This window comes from Thermobia domestica, chromosome 7 (assembly GCF_964235325.1).
Source record: "Thermobia domestica chromosome 7, izTheDome1.hap1.1, whole genome shotgun sequence".
Taxonomy (NCBI): domain Eukaryota; kingdom Metazoa; phylum Arthropoda; class Insecta; order Zygentoma; family Lepismatidae; genus Thermobia; species Thermobia domestica.
In genome coordinates this window covers 73553359-73570092 of record NC_137460.1, presented here as the reverse complement: position 1 = coordinate 73570092, position 16734 = coordinate 73553359, and the positions used below count along the sequence as shown (strand labels likewise).

At 37.0% G+C, this 16734-nt stretch overlaps 1 protein-coding gene across 4 annotated transcripts in view; it reads left to right on the top strand.

The window, feature by feature from the left end:
- The window catches only part of LOC145688893 (uncharacterized), a 399672-nt gene that overhangs the window by 43643 nt on the left and 339295 nt on the right, over positions 1 to 16734 (top strand). Inside the window, exon 2 of one of the 4 annotated variants that reach the window (XM_081763054.1) lies at positions 14945 to 15079. The exons of the other annotated variants lie outside the window; for them this stretch is intronic. Coding sequence (XP_081619180.1) covers positions 14945 to 15011 — 67 coding nt within the window. The 3' untranslated portion in view covers positions 15012 to 15079. Of the gene's footprint in view, positions 1 to 14944; positions 15080 to 16734 lie in introns of those variants that run through there. 4 annotated transcript variants of the gene reach the window in all.

Below are 16734 nucleotides of genomic sequence, written 5' to 3'. Positions count from 1 at the left end.
AATTAGATTAAGATTATACTTTTAAACGGGAACACTATTGGAGAAAATATTTACTAAGAGGGCCAATATGGTTCAACAAAGGATGTACAGTCTTGTTAAGAAGAAGTTTGGTTTACCAAACTCATTTATAAATTTATTCTGTTCGTGTGCCTGTCTTTTCCTCTGGGAAACAAACATCTCAATAACTATTATAATTTGTGGATTGCCACCTATTTTGGCTACAATGTTAATGGTAAAAAGTTAGTAATCACGTTTGTTGATAGAGGTGAGTGGTGGAAATCAACCATTTCTGGTTTTCACGTTGATTACTAAGAACAAAACCGGAAATAGATAGCTAGAATCGGTTTCCTGGAGTCGACAAAGCGTCTCGAGAATACATATCACGTCCATGTGAAACTTTCTATTAAAAACAGAAGTGATAAAAATTCATTACAACTTCCAGTTTCAATATTGATCTACGTACACCACAAACGATAACAGATAGCGAAAAAGTGCTTTTAGAACCGATTTAACGTTTTAACAATAGTAACGATCTTTTTTTCAAAACCCTCTATTCAAACCGGAAATAGCAGGAATCAACCACTTCCGGTTTTAACTTGATCACCGAAGAGCAAAAATGGTAATAGTATGAAGCAATTTTCTGCAATCGATTAAGCGTCGCATCAATATATTCCATTTCCACTCTAATCTCTCTAGGGGGGGGGGCTTAGTGGTAGAGCGTTCAACTCCGGTACTTGGGATCCTTGGTTCGATCCCAGCTCGTGCCGTGCGGACTTTGTGGTGGACAAACACCGTGTTCGTGGGTTTTCTCGGGGTTTTCCCGTTTCTTCCCACTTTTTTCATTCCAGCATTTCATTCATCTCTCATTATCACCACCTCCTTTAGCCTAACCGGCATAACCGTGGGACGTAAAACTTAAGATTTCATTTCATTTCTAATCTCTCTACTAAATCCGGAAATGGTAGAAATCTACCATTTCTGGTTTCAATATTGAGAAAATATCACGCCTCAAAACCAAACTCCTTCATGTGGTGTGCACGTGACATGCTACTTGTTTTAAAAATTCCGGACTCATCTCTCCTTGATTATATAAAATAAAAGAGAAATTGAATAAGTCAAATGTAAGTCAAATGTAAATATTGTTATGGCAAATTGAGATGTATTCTGCCTTTGAAGACAAATTATTAAAATTTAATCTGTATGGTTGCAATGAAATTATTTTTTAAAGCGATATTAACGAGCACAGCTCCCTGAAAATGTCGAAATCAATTGACGACATGTTTATGGGAATCACTTGAGAACAATTCACAACATTTGTGTCAATGTCGGTGTTTCATTCGAATGTGCAAACAATCCTCAGTTGTAGCTTGAGTATGCGATGTGTTACTGACACGTTCGTCTCCAGGCTGTTAACGTAAGGACAGAATGAAGGATGCCTAGCTGACAAGAACTCTCGTCATCTTTCATGACTAATTTTCCATTGACGAAGTTCTGCCACTCTTGAAGCGCGCGTTCCACTCCAGATACCTCGCACGACTTTTTGCAGCACTACCATAAGCTTACTGAATCACGTCAAACATCTCCAACAGATATGACCAGTTTAACATAGAATTTCACGTTTGCTCTTATTTCGACTTGATTTCCATGATTAGATCGTTGATTTGGTAATGTATAGTCATGTCCAAAATTATTGTCGGATGTCTACAAATTTGTTGTTGTAGTTTTATAATTTATAACCATTTCGCCCGGTATTTTTTATAATGTTAATATATGTATAATCGACAAATAATGTATGTGGTAAATTTCATGTGAAAAGAGCAGTAAATAAGAACAATATAACGTCTTGTCCATTTAGCAACATTTTGTTTCACTCATTCTGATTTTCGTATTTATAATTCTTTTCCTACGAAATTTACCACAAATATACATTTCCCGATTATACACACAGTAACAGTATTAAAAGTAGAGATGCAAGGGCTCGGAAAAAATCCGGCTTTTTTGGAAAAAAAACTCGGTTTTTTCTGCTTCGCTTTTTTGCTTGGCAAATTTTGGGCTTTTTTTCAAAATTCTGCTTTAAATTGATAAAGCAGACTTTGTTTCGCTTTTCTATAACACAAAAAGTCATTTAATTAGTGGTTGATGCTGATAATAATATAAAACCTCGAAAATAAACTATGAATTTCGAAAAGATATTTCAAACAATTTTTCTTCAACATATTTACATTATGAATTCCAAAGGATTAACCAATGTATATAATAAGAATTTTTTAACCTCCTATATACAAAAGTAAGCAGAGTTGGTAAGAACCATGGTTATTTTTGAAAATGCCAAAAACCCGTATCTTGGGGGATGTTTAAACCAGGCTTTTTTGATTTAGATTTTTTGCTTTATGTATTTATATTACATATTCACAGAAATAAGTTTGTTTCGCCTTGGTGTTATTATGCAACAGCGGGCTTATGCCTGAAGAACTCCCATAAGCTTAAAGAAGTCCGGTCAGTAAATTAATTAAATTGAGAAACTCCCGCCCTAGCCATCTGGAAAATCCCGCCATTACTTGAAATGTAAGACAATAACGGGAAAATCCTGGTATTGCTTTGCATGTAACATTTAAAAGTCAACATATCATAATCAGTACGCTAAAACTGAGGTATTAAATTACAAATTTAGTACGTAGCATAGGTGTCCAAACTCGCGAGCCTGACACTCGTGAGCTCGGCACTCACGCTCAAACGGGCTCGGGCTCAATAATTGAGCACGATCCCGAGTGAGCCCGAGCCCCAATGTAATAAGTGAGCGCGAGCTCAGTTAACAGAAGTGATCACGAGCCCCAGTGATCGCGACCCCAGTTAAAAGAAATGAGCGCGAGTGCGAATGAGCGCGAGCCCAGTTCAGAGAAGTGATCGCGAGCTCATGTGAGCGCGAGCCCAGCTGAGACAGGTGAGCGCGAGCCGGAGCGAGCCCAATGGAAAACGGCTACCTTTGGTATGTAGATATCATTGAAAGTCCAATCCAAGCTAATGTTGGATACGTAGGCAATCGATAAATTTTGCCAATTTCTATCAATATATTTAAGCAATCTTGGCTTCTTTATAAAACAACATGCATTTAGGCATGCAGAAATATACAATTTGGTTTCGTTTCGTATGTTTAGGCTTAACATCCTTACGAAATACCGAGGTTATGAAGGAGAAGACTTTCGCTTAAACTGACATCCGAGCCGCTACTTGGTTTACGCATGAAAGAAGGGTTGTGGTTCGACCGAGAATTGAACATGGGACACCTTGATTAAAAGGTGAAAGGGAAATAAAACTATTGCAGGTGGTTTGATGTCTGGAAAGGTCACCATGAAGTTCACACGATTCGCATCTTTCGTTCTTTTTTATTTATTTATTTATTTATTTATTTTTTTTTGGTTTAAACCAGTTATTAAAAAAAAGATGGTGTAAACCAGCCAACCCTAAAAGTAAACAGTTCTTTTTAAAAATACACAAATAACTAGCAAAATTGTATGTAGTATTTTTACTTCAAAATATTCCATACCTTCTTTTTGAAACAAAATAAAATTAAAATAAAACATAAGAGAAATACTTAGATTTATATGATACACTTAAAGGCTGCACATCTAGAGCTTTTGGTTCTGTATATTCTTGAAATTCTACAGTTAAGTTTTATATAACCACTATCACGGTTTACCCAATCCTCAAGTTTTCTGAATTTTTAACAAGAGGGATTCAACATATCATTAAGGACCCCCCCCCCAAAAAAAAGGACTACGGAATATATTTAAGTTAAGCTAAATACAACTGTACAACAAACATGACTGAGTGATTAGCTTTTGCGCTTTTATCGGAAAGTCCGGGATTCAACCAGCATTCGACCATTCTGACAAAGCTTTTCTTCATTCCATCTGTGGAGTAGAAATAGTACGGTGAGTTGGTCGACTTCCTTTTTTATTGTTTTTAAATCGTTATTATTACTAATTACCAGCACTGACAGTTTTGCGAAGGTTAGGGAGGCGGTCTTTCGGACTGAAGCCTGTTCCCCAAAGTTACGGAATGTCTGCACCAAACGAAATATCTATTAGTTATGCCTTTACTCATAAACTTTAAGCTCCCGTCAAATAAAAATTACGAATGTTTAGAAAAACTAAACATTTGTAAGAAAAACCCTTCCCAAAATACTTTTCTAAACCCACCACTGATTCTCAGTATAAAATGATCTTTAAGGTTGTATCCGGAAGATTATTGCTAAACATAAACGAAACGAAATATTAGTTATGCCTGTACTCATAAACTTCAAGCACCTCCCAAATAAAATTAGGACTTTTTAGAAAACGAAACAATCAGAAAAACCCCTCCTAAAGTACTTTTCTAAATCCGCTACTGATTATTTGTGTAAATTAGTATTCAAGGTTGTGTCCGGAAAATTATTGCTAAATCACTTCACAGTTACAGTATAATAGAAATGTAGAAGTACGGTTTGACGGATATATTGAAAAACGTACGCTTTGACGGATAAATAGAAAAACGGGCAAGTTTAAATTTTGCGCTAGAAGCTAGAGTACTAAGCTCTTAGAAATGAAACACGGATGACAAACTAAAATGATCTAGAGAAGAAAAAAGATGTCGATAACTCAAAAGTTAAAAGAAAGTTAAATAGCCTCTAAAATTGCCCTCAAATACTACATTCTTCATGTTAGCTTTAATTCGTAAAACATGTGCTCCATCCATCTTGATGGTGTATTTCAGAGCGAAATATCGCATTTAGGTCATGGAATTCTTATCTAACCATAGAATATACTATAAGAAAGCTATTTAGATAGAAAAATCATGAAAATGAAAAAGCCAAAATTTCCAAAATTCTCGTTTTTTCCCAAAAAAGCCGGCTTTTTATGTGAAAAAAACATCGATTCAAAAAAGCCGGCTTTTTTGCATCTCTAATTAAAAGTACCCTACAAAATCATTTTCAAATTATATTGCCACAACAAAACAGTTATAGATATGCAACAATCATTTTGGACATGACTGTACATAGCCAGAGTAGCATCAGTTATATAATTCACGATATACATAAAACCAGTGACCACGTTACCTTTAATTTCTTGCAGGGAAAGAATGATAAGGCAGAAAATATGGGGCGCAGTGTTTTTTTTTTTTCGTATACTAGAAAGGATAGTTCTATATTACTTGAGCTACATAACATGTCTTGGGGGCAGCAAGTGTAGCAACCCGGGATCCTCGCCCCTCTTACCCTCCCTGGTGTCGTTACTACATAAAATGTATTATCTAACACACTGACATATGAAAACTCATGCTTTCTATTACTGCCGTTGCATCTTTCTGCTGCTATCTGCTGGTGAGTTTTTGATAGAAACACCACTTCATATTTCCAATTCCGCCTTTTTAAAATGTTTACCGTAAATCATGTGAATGAAAGTTCCTAATATAGTACAATAACTCTTTCATGCTCAAGATTCACACGTGAATATAAGGCGCCTATCAAATTTAAGATGTCATTTCTTCGAGGAAAAAAATGTACGCCTTACATTAGGGAACGTAAGGTAAATTGTAGCGTTATGGACATTAAAGAATGCTCAATTCATGGACATCGAAACATTTGGCAAGTATGCGGGTAAACTAAAGGAAAATTGCAAGAATACGCTTAGATTGGAAATATTAGGAAAAAGTACTTAAACAGTTGGGTAGAGCAGAACGTGAAGAGCCTCCTAAACCTCAAGATATGTTTCATCAACAACAAAAACTCGCACATAAACCAGTGGCGGATCCGGGGCCCCTAAAAGTAGTTCTAAGTAGCAGTATTACAACCCACCGCCCCCCAGAAGTCCGTCCTGGATCCATCCCTGACATAAACTCAACACTCCTTATCCTGTGCCATCTAATCCAATCATCGTTGTTACGAATTTTCCTAAGGTACGACTTTAATTATTCTTCCCTCTTCTATTATCCGTTTACTCAGGTAGCGTATTTATAAATAAATAAAATAAAAATAAAAAAAAAACATTATTTTTTTAAATGCAAACAAAGTGAATGAAGCCTGTCAATGTTGGTAATCATCTGTTCCACTGGGAATTTTGCCCATATAGACCAACTTAAAGAAAATAAGTGTGCTTTGAGGCCAAAATAACTATTATAGATTTATTATTGTTGTTTTTCGGATCAAGTTTACCTTTTTCTACTCAGCGCCGAGGCTATGTGAGACGTAGATCCTACAGTTTAAGGTGGAATTCGAACAACCGTAAACTGTTTAAATTTTAATGCTTTCCCATTGAGAATTGCACCCGTGACCACGTACGCCAAAGACATACGCGCCAACTACTAGACCATGGGGGAAGACTATTGTATAACTTCGATTTTAGTAGATGCATTTCTAATGCAATAGCTAATCATAACCCAAATCTTAATTTGTATTTTATAAAAATATGTGATAAGCATTATTTCTGCGACATAAAAATATTACATAAGTTTACTTTTCGCACACTGTGATTTAAATGTGTCAATAAACTAATTGCGTACAAAATGCTAAATAATATTCTTCTGCCTATGCTGATACAGAATATGAGAAAGTCTGGCTTTAACTATTTATTTTCAACTTGTGAAAATGAGGTGGAATGAAGAAAGTGGGAGCTAGCGGAGGAATCTTGAAAACCCACGGACACGGTGTTTGTCCACCCCAAAAAATCTCAATTTATTCCTTATCACGACCACCGTTTTTATCACATCTTTTGGCCAGTGACCCCCACAAGTAATAAGCTTTTTGATTATTGCTGCTTATCACTTAGTTGTCATGTCCATGTGGCCTTCATTTTGAATTGTATTTTACTATGCAATTTTTGTTGCATTTGTACTTTCCTTGTATTTTAATAACACAGTTTATCACTAGTTTCATTCCTCCTTTATTCCAATTGTTTTATAAACGATTCTTTAATAATTTAACATTTTGTTAAATATGTTTTGCAGTTTTTGATAATTAGTATGGACATAAAAATGTGTCTATCGAAATAAGAAATTATTATTTCCTACTAGACCCTAATTACATTCATCTTTTTTAGCCTCCGTTTGCGAACCTTATAAATTTCTCTTGTAACTCCTCATGTTGAGAAACATTGGTTTAAGAATATGAAATCTTTGAGTTTTACGTCGCAGGGTTATGCCGGTTAAGCTAAAGGAGACGGTGATGATGAGTAATTAATGAAAATGGTGGAATGAAGAAAGTGGGAGGAAACGGGAGAACCCCGAGGAAACCCACGCACACGGTGTTTGTCTACCACAAAGTTCACTTGGCGGGGCTGGGATCGAACCAGGGACCCCAAGCACCAGAGGTGAACGCTCTACCACTGAGCCACCGCGGCCCCGATTTAAGAATATATTCCAGTCAATGTTGTTTCTATTAATTAATGTTGACCACCAAAGAATTGCGTTGTTTATTTTTCAACAGTCCTGAACTATCTTAATTGAAGCTACTATTTACATATTTTTGAAAGCTTATAGCAAACTTATGATATACCTATCATAGTATGGGTTCTGGCTGGCCCTCCAGTTTCTACCTTCTAGATTCGCCACTGGTAATAATAACGTTCAGTTTCAGTGTCATGGATAGCGAAACAGTTAGATTGCTTAATAATAGGTACGTCCTTCATTAGTCGCATAAAATGTGTCAGATCGCGTATTAAAAATAAAAAACCTTCTGCTGGTAACATATTTTATCAGCTGTTGAAAATAACATAATGTGAGCGCGCACAGCTCGAGTCTGAGATGGATTGTGATTGATTCTATTCCTGGCTGATGGGTTTGGCGGGACACACGACGTTTTCTTCCAAACGTTTCCTTCCATCAGTTAAACGGGAGTGAATTCTCGTTATCAATAATTATTTTCGTCTCTCACGGATCGATAAACTTGCCTTTGTGCTGAAGCTCTAGAACAGCACACGACCGGAAGAGCCATTCACACAATTGTAGTTGAACACAGCTCCTCGTCGCGGCTTTCCGTGAAAGAATTGCAGCTGTGAAATGTCGGTTTACCAACAGCTAATTGACCACAAATTGTATTTGAAAAAGAACCGTTAAATTCAATTAATTCCGATTAATTATTTAAAATATGTGAGGGTTTTGCAAGAAGATACTGAAGTATAGCGAAGTAGTAGGAATCCAGAATTCGGACGTAGGAATATTAAATATTTTTTTTAAAAATTAAGTTGTTGAAATGGTAATTTATGATGAAAATTGCAATATTGGATGTTCATTAATTCTTCCAAATATCTGTCATACAAATGCTGATGCATAGGGAAAGATCTATTCTGATATACCTCTTTCCCCCAACCTACACTTCAGCCGCGATACTTTGTAGCATGAGTGCTGTTATACATATAATTATTTAAATATTTCGAAATATTTGGGTGTGCCGGGTTCAATGGCTCTCAAAATGAACGCTTTACAGCTTCACTGCTAATAGATAAAAGGATAAAATATAAAAAAGGTATGATTTTAATCTCTAAAGTTTGAGCAAAGTTCCTGAACTTTCTTTAACGAGTTTCTTCATACTTTGTTGTAAAATGGAGACCATGCAAAATGTGACTGAGATATTCGAACACTTTACAAGACGCCGAGAAAAACCGAAGTGTTTCTTTCGGTAAATAATGTAATTTACTCTACCACATATCCCCGACAGTATACTTCTGTACACACTCCAACCCCTTATATCATGAGTGGCCTTTTTTCGGTTTGAGGACTTCTTTTCATTTATTTTTTCCCTAAAAACAAGGGACACATTGATACTGGAGTCACAACGTCAAAGGGAATAAGTCAAAAATGTCATTTTTTTTAAATTTCACCATTCGATATCATATGACAAGAGCTTCCTCTGGTAGAAACGAGATGGCTTTATTGCTCTTAGTTTGGGAGTTATGACGTAACAACTCTTCGGGACAAGTCATAATCATGTACTTCTTGTGTTGGTAAAAGGGGATAAATCAGACTTATTCCCTTATACAGGCAGAAGTGTGTATATTTACTTTCAAAACACAACTCAGTATAAGGGAATTAGTCAAAATGCATGTTTCGTTTTCGGTTTGTTTCAAGTTTAAAACAATACTGACCGCGAGTCTTTGATGTTTGTTTAATGCGTAAAACGCCAGAAATATATTTTCCATAACAATAATCGCATAAGGAAAAATACTATATTTATTTTCTTGCCGCAAAGAGGAAGGAAAGAAACAATCAGTGTAACTTTTATTGTATTTAATGCGATCGAATCATTTCAGTTTTTTTTTCCCCACAGAACGTAGTATTGTACTTGAGCACCTTGTGTGTATATCTTTAGTTGAGACGTAGTGTAAAATGGATGAAGGTTCCATTTTTGATGCTCTTAACGAGCCGTCGGAATCAAGTTTGGACGATATTTCTCTTTCTGGATCAAGTTACCATCCTGATGAAACTGAACTTTCATCTGATTCTTCTAGAAACTGTGATGAAAAACTTTGTGAAATTCGAGCAAAGAAGAGACTGAAAAAATCAACATTTTCTGAAGTTAAAAGACGAAGGAATGTATCTAAAGCTATGAGTGTTGCATCCAAAAGCAGGAAAGAGGAAATTGTGTCACCTGTTTTTAATGATAACTATGTTTCCGAAAGCTGCTTTTCTTATAGTGTCCGGAACAAAGATCAATGTGAGACTGAAGTCAGTGAAGGACCAAAAATGACTAGAACAGAAGCTAAAAGACGAAAGGACCTCGGAGAAGAATATGTTTCTAGAAAAGGAAATGTTATGCCAGAAAGGAAAGCAAAACCTCTTTCTTCGTGTCGTATGAAGTGTAGTAAAAGACTAACAGAAGATCAGCTTGAATCTATTTTTCGGGAATTTTGGAATCTTGGAGATCATAATGTGCAATCGCAGTATCTTGCAGACTGTGTGAAGTTAATTCCAAAAAAGTTGTCAAGACCTCGGACACCAAACCCACGTTCTCGAGAAATCACGTGTCAATATTTTGTTACAGTTGGTGAAAATGTTGTGCAGATTTGTAAAGGTTGTTTTGTAAAAGTGTTCTCAATTGGTGTTAAATACATTAACGTTATTATTGAGAAGAAAAGATCATCTCAATCAGGCATAATTTCTTCTGATAAAAGAGGCTTCAAAGCACCCCCGAATAAGATTTCAGGAGAACGTTTGGCGAATCTGCGTTCCCATTTCGAAAAACTTCCCATATGTGAATCTCATTATGGTCGAACAAAAAGTAATAAGAAATATTTACCAAGCTATCTCAATAAGCAAATGATATATGAATTATACAAAGAAGAGTGCAAGTCAAGTAATCATACTCCAGTAAGTTATACATTTTATATGAAGTTCATGAAGAAAGAGTTTAATTTTATTTCCATCAAAGCGCCTAAAGTAGATACTTGCAAGTCATGCGATGTGCTTCAAATGAAAATAAAGTACGCGTCATCCGATGAAAAAGAAGTTCTAAATCAACAACTACTGAATCATCAATCTAAAGCCGAAAATTGTTACGAAGCAAAAAGACAAGATAAACTAAAATGTGAAAGTGATAATGGAAAGACTGTGGGAATTACTTTTGACTTACAACAGTGTCTTCCAACACCTAGTCTACATACAAGTGTGGCATTTTATAAAAGACTTTTGTGGACTTACAACTTGACAGTTCATGCGTTCAATGACAATACAGTGATTTGTTACATGTGGCATGAAGGAATTGCTGGAAGAGGTTCAGATCAAATTGCTTCATGCATGTTTTCCTATATCATGAGCTTGCCAGATTCAGTGACACATTTGATAATGTACTCTGACACTTGCGGAGGACAGAACCGGAACATAAATTTTGCAGCAATGTGTTCTTATGCTCTGACCCAGAAGGACAGTTTGAAATTAATAGATCACAAATTTCTTGAACCGGGCCATACACATATGGAGTGTGATAGCGTTCATGCCCGGATTGAGAGAGCAAAGAAAACATCTCAAGTAGAAATTAGGATTCCACAAGATTATTACCAGATGATCCGTATGGCACGAGGAAAGAAGCCACTCAAAGTAGTTGAAATGAAGAGAGAAGACTTTCGATCTTATTCCGAAGTTCTGAAGACCAGTCTTGTTCATCGCCATCAGAATACACATGGGGAACAAGTAAAATGGCTTGACATACGGTGGTTACGATACGGTAAAGAATTTGGACTTATTCAGTACAAAACGTCTTGTGATGAAAAAGACAAGTTCCTTTGTATGGATTTGCGACGCCGTGGGTCAGCATCAGTGAGAAACGTACCAGTACCTGTAACCTACTTGGGACCCAACCCTATTAGTTCGGAAAAACACAGAGACTTAATTTCACTATTACCTTTGCTGGATCCAGTCTACCATTCATTTTATACCAGTTTAACTTCATGCAGAGGCGTTCCTTTTACAGACCCTAGTATTATAGATGATGTCGATGATGAGCACGAACAATCAGCGATTAACATATGAACGTTGGTGTGAACACTATTGTATATTTTATTACCTTGATGCAGGTATATTTCTAACACTAGAATAGACATATGGCTATTTTTAAAGTTCTATTATTCTATTTTTGCTTAAAATATGGAACCATAATTTTTTTTAAAATCTACTGATGTATGACTTATTCCCTTTGACCAATAATAATAAATATATATATTGTATTTGAATATCTGAAAAGGTAAAAGGAGATAAGTCAAAAATGACGTCATTGCCACTTCCCATTGAAACTAAATTCGAAGCATTGCAGCTAATACGTAACAAAAGACTATGAATGACAATATATGTAAAGATCAACTTGATGTGTTAATTAGAATAGATACAATATAATACAGAAATTCATCAAAATTTTCAAATCGCTCTCCTGAAAAGTACCATTTTTGACTTATTCCCTTTGACGTTGTGACTCTAAGTGAATGCCATTATGGCTGTTACGAATGAATGAACAAAATTTGCTTAAATTTAAAACTTTTTATTACATAAAACTTCTATAAAATGACTGCACAGTTTAGAGGTTCTTTATTTAATGTATTTAATGATATACAGTATATATATATATATATATATATATATATATATATATATATATATATATATATATATTACTACTTAAAGCTGTACAAAGTGGATGAACAGGCCATCGTGTTCTACCTCGGTCGGTGCTTTGGTCACCCGTGTCTTATGTGCATTTTCTCAAAATATGTATTTACCATGTCAGAAATAGCGATGTATATTCCCGTAGCTATTTTAATTTATAATACCTGCAAATAGCACCAGTCCCTTCGCCTTTGAAGTCTTAACATTCTATGGTATTCTCCTGCCTTTGGTCGCTGTTCCTGTCTTCGGATCGGTCGCTTTCCAGTCGACTACGAAGAAAATCTCTGTGAAAACGTCTTACTCCTAGAACATATACAGTACCGTCAAACGTATATGTGAAAATGGTTGCATAATATTAGTGATTGCTTAGCTCATTGTTCGTAATATCGAGCAACTGTTTCTCCCATGACTATTTCACTGTGGTTTAATCTATTTCATATTATTATTATTATTATTATTATTATTTAAGGATTTTGGTTTACCAAAAACTTTTTATATTTTCTCTATCCGTGTATTCATCCAGGAGACAAAAATCTTAAGAACTACTTGATGCAGGCTCGTATCCAGGGGGGTCTAGGGGGCCGGGCCCCCTAAAATTTTTGCTGCCCCCTAAAATTTTCACGGTAGGCTTGCAAACGAATTATATTATGGTGATGAACTATAATATAGTTGGATCGGCCCCCCCTATCTTCAGCCGAGCCTTTCCCCCTACATTTTTGGGCTGGCTACCGGCCTGACTTAATGGATCACCACCAGGTTTGGCCAAAATGTAGAAGCTCAAAATTTAGAAAACGAGTTCTTGATAGGGAGTTAAATCTACTGGAAGTGGTAGAAATCAATCATTTCCGGTTTTAACGTTGGTCACTATACACCGGAAACTAATAAATAGCGAGAATCGGTTTCTTGCAATCGATTAAGCATTCCAGGAATGTATTTAATCTACATTCTTAACTATGTACTGCGCGTTGGGCATGGGAAACTTGGGTTCGATTCTCGATGGAAGCTCATGTGGTTCGGATCCTACGTTAAACTGTAGATGCACGTCTCATATAGCCTCACTACTAAACGGGATGCTAAAATTCAAAACCACATCGCATCACTTAACTCTCTACTAAAACCGGAAGTTACAATAAAATGCACTACAACTTCCGGTTTTAATATTGATCTACGTAGAGCAATATCGATAAGAGATATAAGGAGGAGCCAGCGTGTTTTCAATCGATTTATTGTTCTAAGAATAAGCACCATTTTCTCTCTTAATCTTTTATTCAAACCGAAAGTGACAGAAATCAACCACTTCCAGGTTTAATGTTGATCTCTACAAAGAAAAAACGGTAATAAATAGTGAAGCGACTTTCTGTAATCAATTCGGCATTGCAAAGAATGTATTCCATCCCTACTCAAATCTCTCAACTAGAAATATATTACCACTTTCGGTTCAATAATAATTAAGAAAAGAACATGACATACAAAACCAAATTCCTTTCAAATGGTGTATATATACAGATGGTCATCAGAAAAATAGAAACACCTCTAGTTGGCAACACGTCAGATGTATGGGTTGGCAGTGGTGTCGTGGCGCCCGCAGCGCCGGACCGCTGGTGGTGGTGTGTTAGGTCGGTCTCCATACTACGTCAGGCGCAGTGGAACAGCAGTGTCCAGTGGCTGCAACAGACGGAGGTAGTGTAAAATGGGAGACTTCTCAGATTTTCAAAGAGGGCAAATTGTTGGTGCGCGGTTATGTGGAGTGAGTGTGACGGCAGTGGCTACTGTGTTAGGTGTGTCGCGTGGAGTGAGTGTGCCGGGTATTAAAGCGCATTGTTACGCAGAACCGTCGTGCCACTGCGGAGCAAGTGACGGAGGAACTCAATCAGCACCTCCCCCACCCTGTTTCGACAATCACAGTCCGCCACGAATTACATGATATGAACTTACGGGGTCGTGTTGCACGGGCCAAACCGCTCATCAGGGACCATAACGCTTTCGCACGCCGCAAATGGTGCCGCGACCATGCAACTTGGACCGTTGAGGACTGGAAACGTATGATATGGTCGGATGAGTCATCCTTTACCCTATTCCCAACCAAGGGCCGTGTTTGTGTGTGGAGAACGCCCAAAGAAGCTTATGATCTGCAGTGTCTCCGCCCAACTGTGAAACATGGTGGCGGCTCGGTGATGCTGTGGGCCGCAATATCATGGTTTTCTTTGGATCCTGTGGTCACACTTAGCGGACGAATCACTGCCAACGATTATGTCGCAATTTTAGGAGACCACTTGCATCCTATGGTCCGGATGTTGTTCCCGGACAATGACGCCATCTTCCAGGATGATAATACACCCATTCACACAGCTGGCGTTGTTGCAGCGTGGTTTGAGGAACATCGGGATGAAGTTCAACACCTCCCCTGGCCCGCCCAATCCCCAGATCTCAACATAATTGAACATTTGTGGTCCGTCTTGGAAACACAACTCTGGCGACGATTTCCACCTCCATCCTCTCTTACAGAACTGGTCGGTGCCCTGCACGAGGAATGGTGTAAAATTCCACTTGCTACCATTCACGACCTCTATGCCTCCATCCCAGGTCGCATCAAGGCTGTTCTGAAGGCCGACACCATATTAATCTGGTAAGTTGCAATTTCGTTCAGGTGTTTCCATTTTCTGATCACCATCTGTATATATAACACTGTTACTAGTTTTAAATAAAATTTCCATCAATGGACTTGCTGTTACGCAAAATTTGGTCGAGATCCATCAAACCACTCAAAACAATATGCGCAACAAAAATGTATTATTATTATTCTTTTTTTTTTTTGCGATAGCGCCCTCTCTTTGGCATCAAGTAAGAGACAGAGCTGCTGGCGACAACTATTAGCTATTAATGATTAGGAATTAGCAGAATTAACATGTTTCACGGTCTGAGGCATCTTGCTTTGATAATGAGGATTTCACCTAAGTATGCAACAGGTAATTCTTAATTATTGTGAGGTTAGTATATTAACGTAACTGACAGATTGAAACGCATTGCTATTATAATAAGGATAATGTAGTTCCGCTTGCATTGTTCAATACGAGGGACAGTCGAAAAGTTCCCGGAATGTTGTGGTTTGGGCATTTATGATGTAACCACACTGAATCTTGTGCGATACAAACCTTAGGTTGGCTAATTATGCATTTGACAAGTGTGAACACATCTTAACAGGCAGTGTACGAATAGTGTAGCTGAACGGACGAATGTATAGTGATCAGTAGGTGCAATTTCACAGACCAAACAACGCGCAAACATCACGTTCATGTGCAAATTGAGGAAAATTTGATTCAGAGACTTTGATTGCCTTAAAAACAGTTTAGCAGCATCGTTTATTTGGCTCTTCCCAAAGCTAAAAATAGACCTTTTCCGTTTCGCTAACAGAAGAGACCAAAACTAACGCGACAGCTGAACTTCGGAAGATACCAATAGAGGTCTTTCGTCGGGTTTTCCACCAATGCCAGGAACGGTGGAACACGTGTGTGTGTGTGTGTGTGTGTGTGTGTGTTCCGAAGGTGCCAAGTTTGATGACGATTAAGTAAAGTATACTTATGTTGTGGTAATAAAGAGCTACAACAAAATTCCTGGAACTTATTCACTGCTCCTCGTAATATAGAGTTAAATCCAACATTAAAAAAAAAAAACAAATCAAAGCTTGCACATTTTAATAAAAACAATTTTCCTTATGATAGCGCTCGTTTCATGCTCATTTCCAATTCTCTTTTTCTTGAACATATGCTCACCTACTTGCTATAAGCTTATGAAAAATGTTCAAAATTGACTGGAGATTTCTCTATTGAAAGTAGGATTTCGGAGGCATCTGGTCAGCCTCCCTTAGTGTGATTTATTTTGGAGGATGTGATGGGGGGCCTGCATACCTAAAAGTGTTCCTTGATAGTCTCTAAAGATTAACATTTGAGAAACGTGATTCTGTGTTCGATTCCTAGTTGCGGTATAAAATTTTTAGTACTGACTTGCGCTTCGTGCGAGATAATTACTTAAATTACGGGGTAACGAACTTTGATCTCAAAAGTCAGAAAAATAACTGCGAGGACCCAATGTACTGAGCAGGAATCATTCAACTAAAAAGTGTTTGGTCAGCAATAGTCTTTCAATTGCGGTAGGTAGTGGTGAGTTTAATTTACTCTATATGCCTGAAATAATGCAAAGAATGCTGGAATGAAATCTTAGTTTAACATTGAACGGTTATACCCCATAAGCTAATGGAGATGGGTGATTAATGAAAGTGAATAATCATGGAAGAGTTGGTTAATTAAAGTGAATGATCATGGAAGAATTGGTTAATGAAAGTGAATGAACATGGAAGAATTGGTTAATGAAAGTGAATGATCATGGAAGAATTGGTTAATGAAAGTGAATGATCATGAAGAATTAGTTAATGAAACTGAATGATCATGGAAGAATTGGTTAATGAAAGTGAATGATCATGGAAGAAATGGTTAATGAAAGTGAATGATCATGAAGAATTAGTTAATGAAACTGAATGATCATGGAAGAATTGGTTAATGAAAGTGAATGATCATGGAAGAATTGGAGGAATGATATCGTAAGCGGAAACGGGAG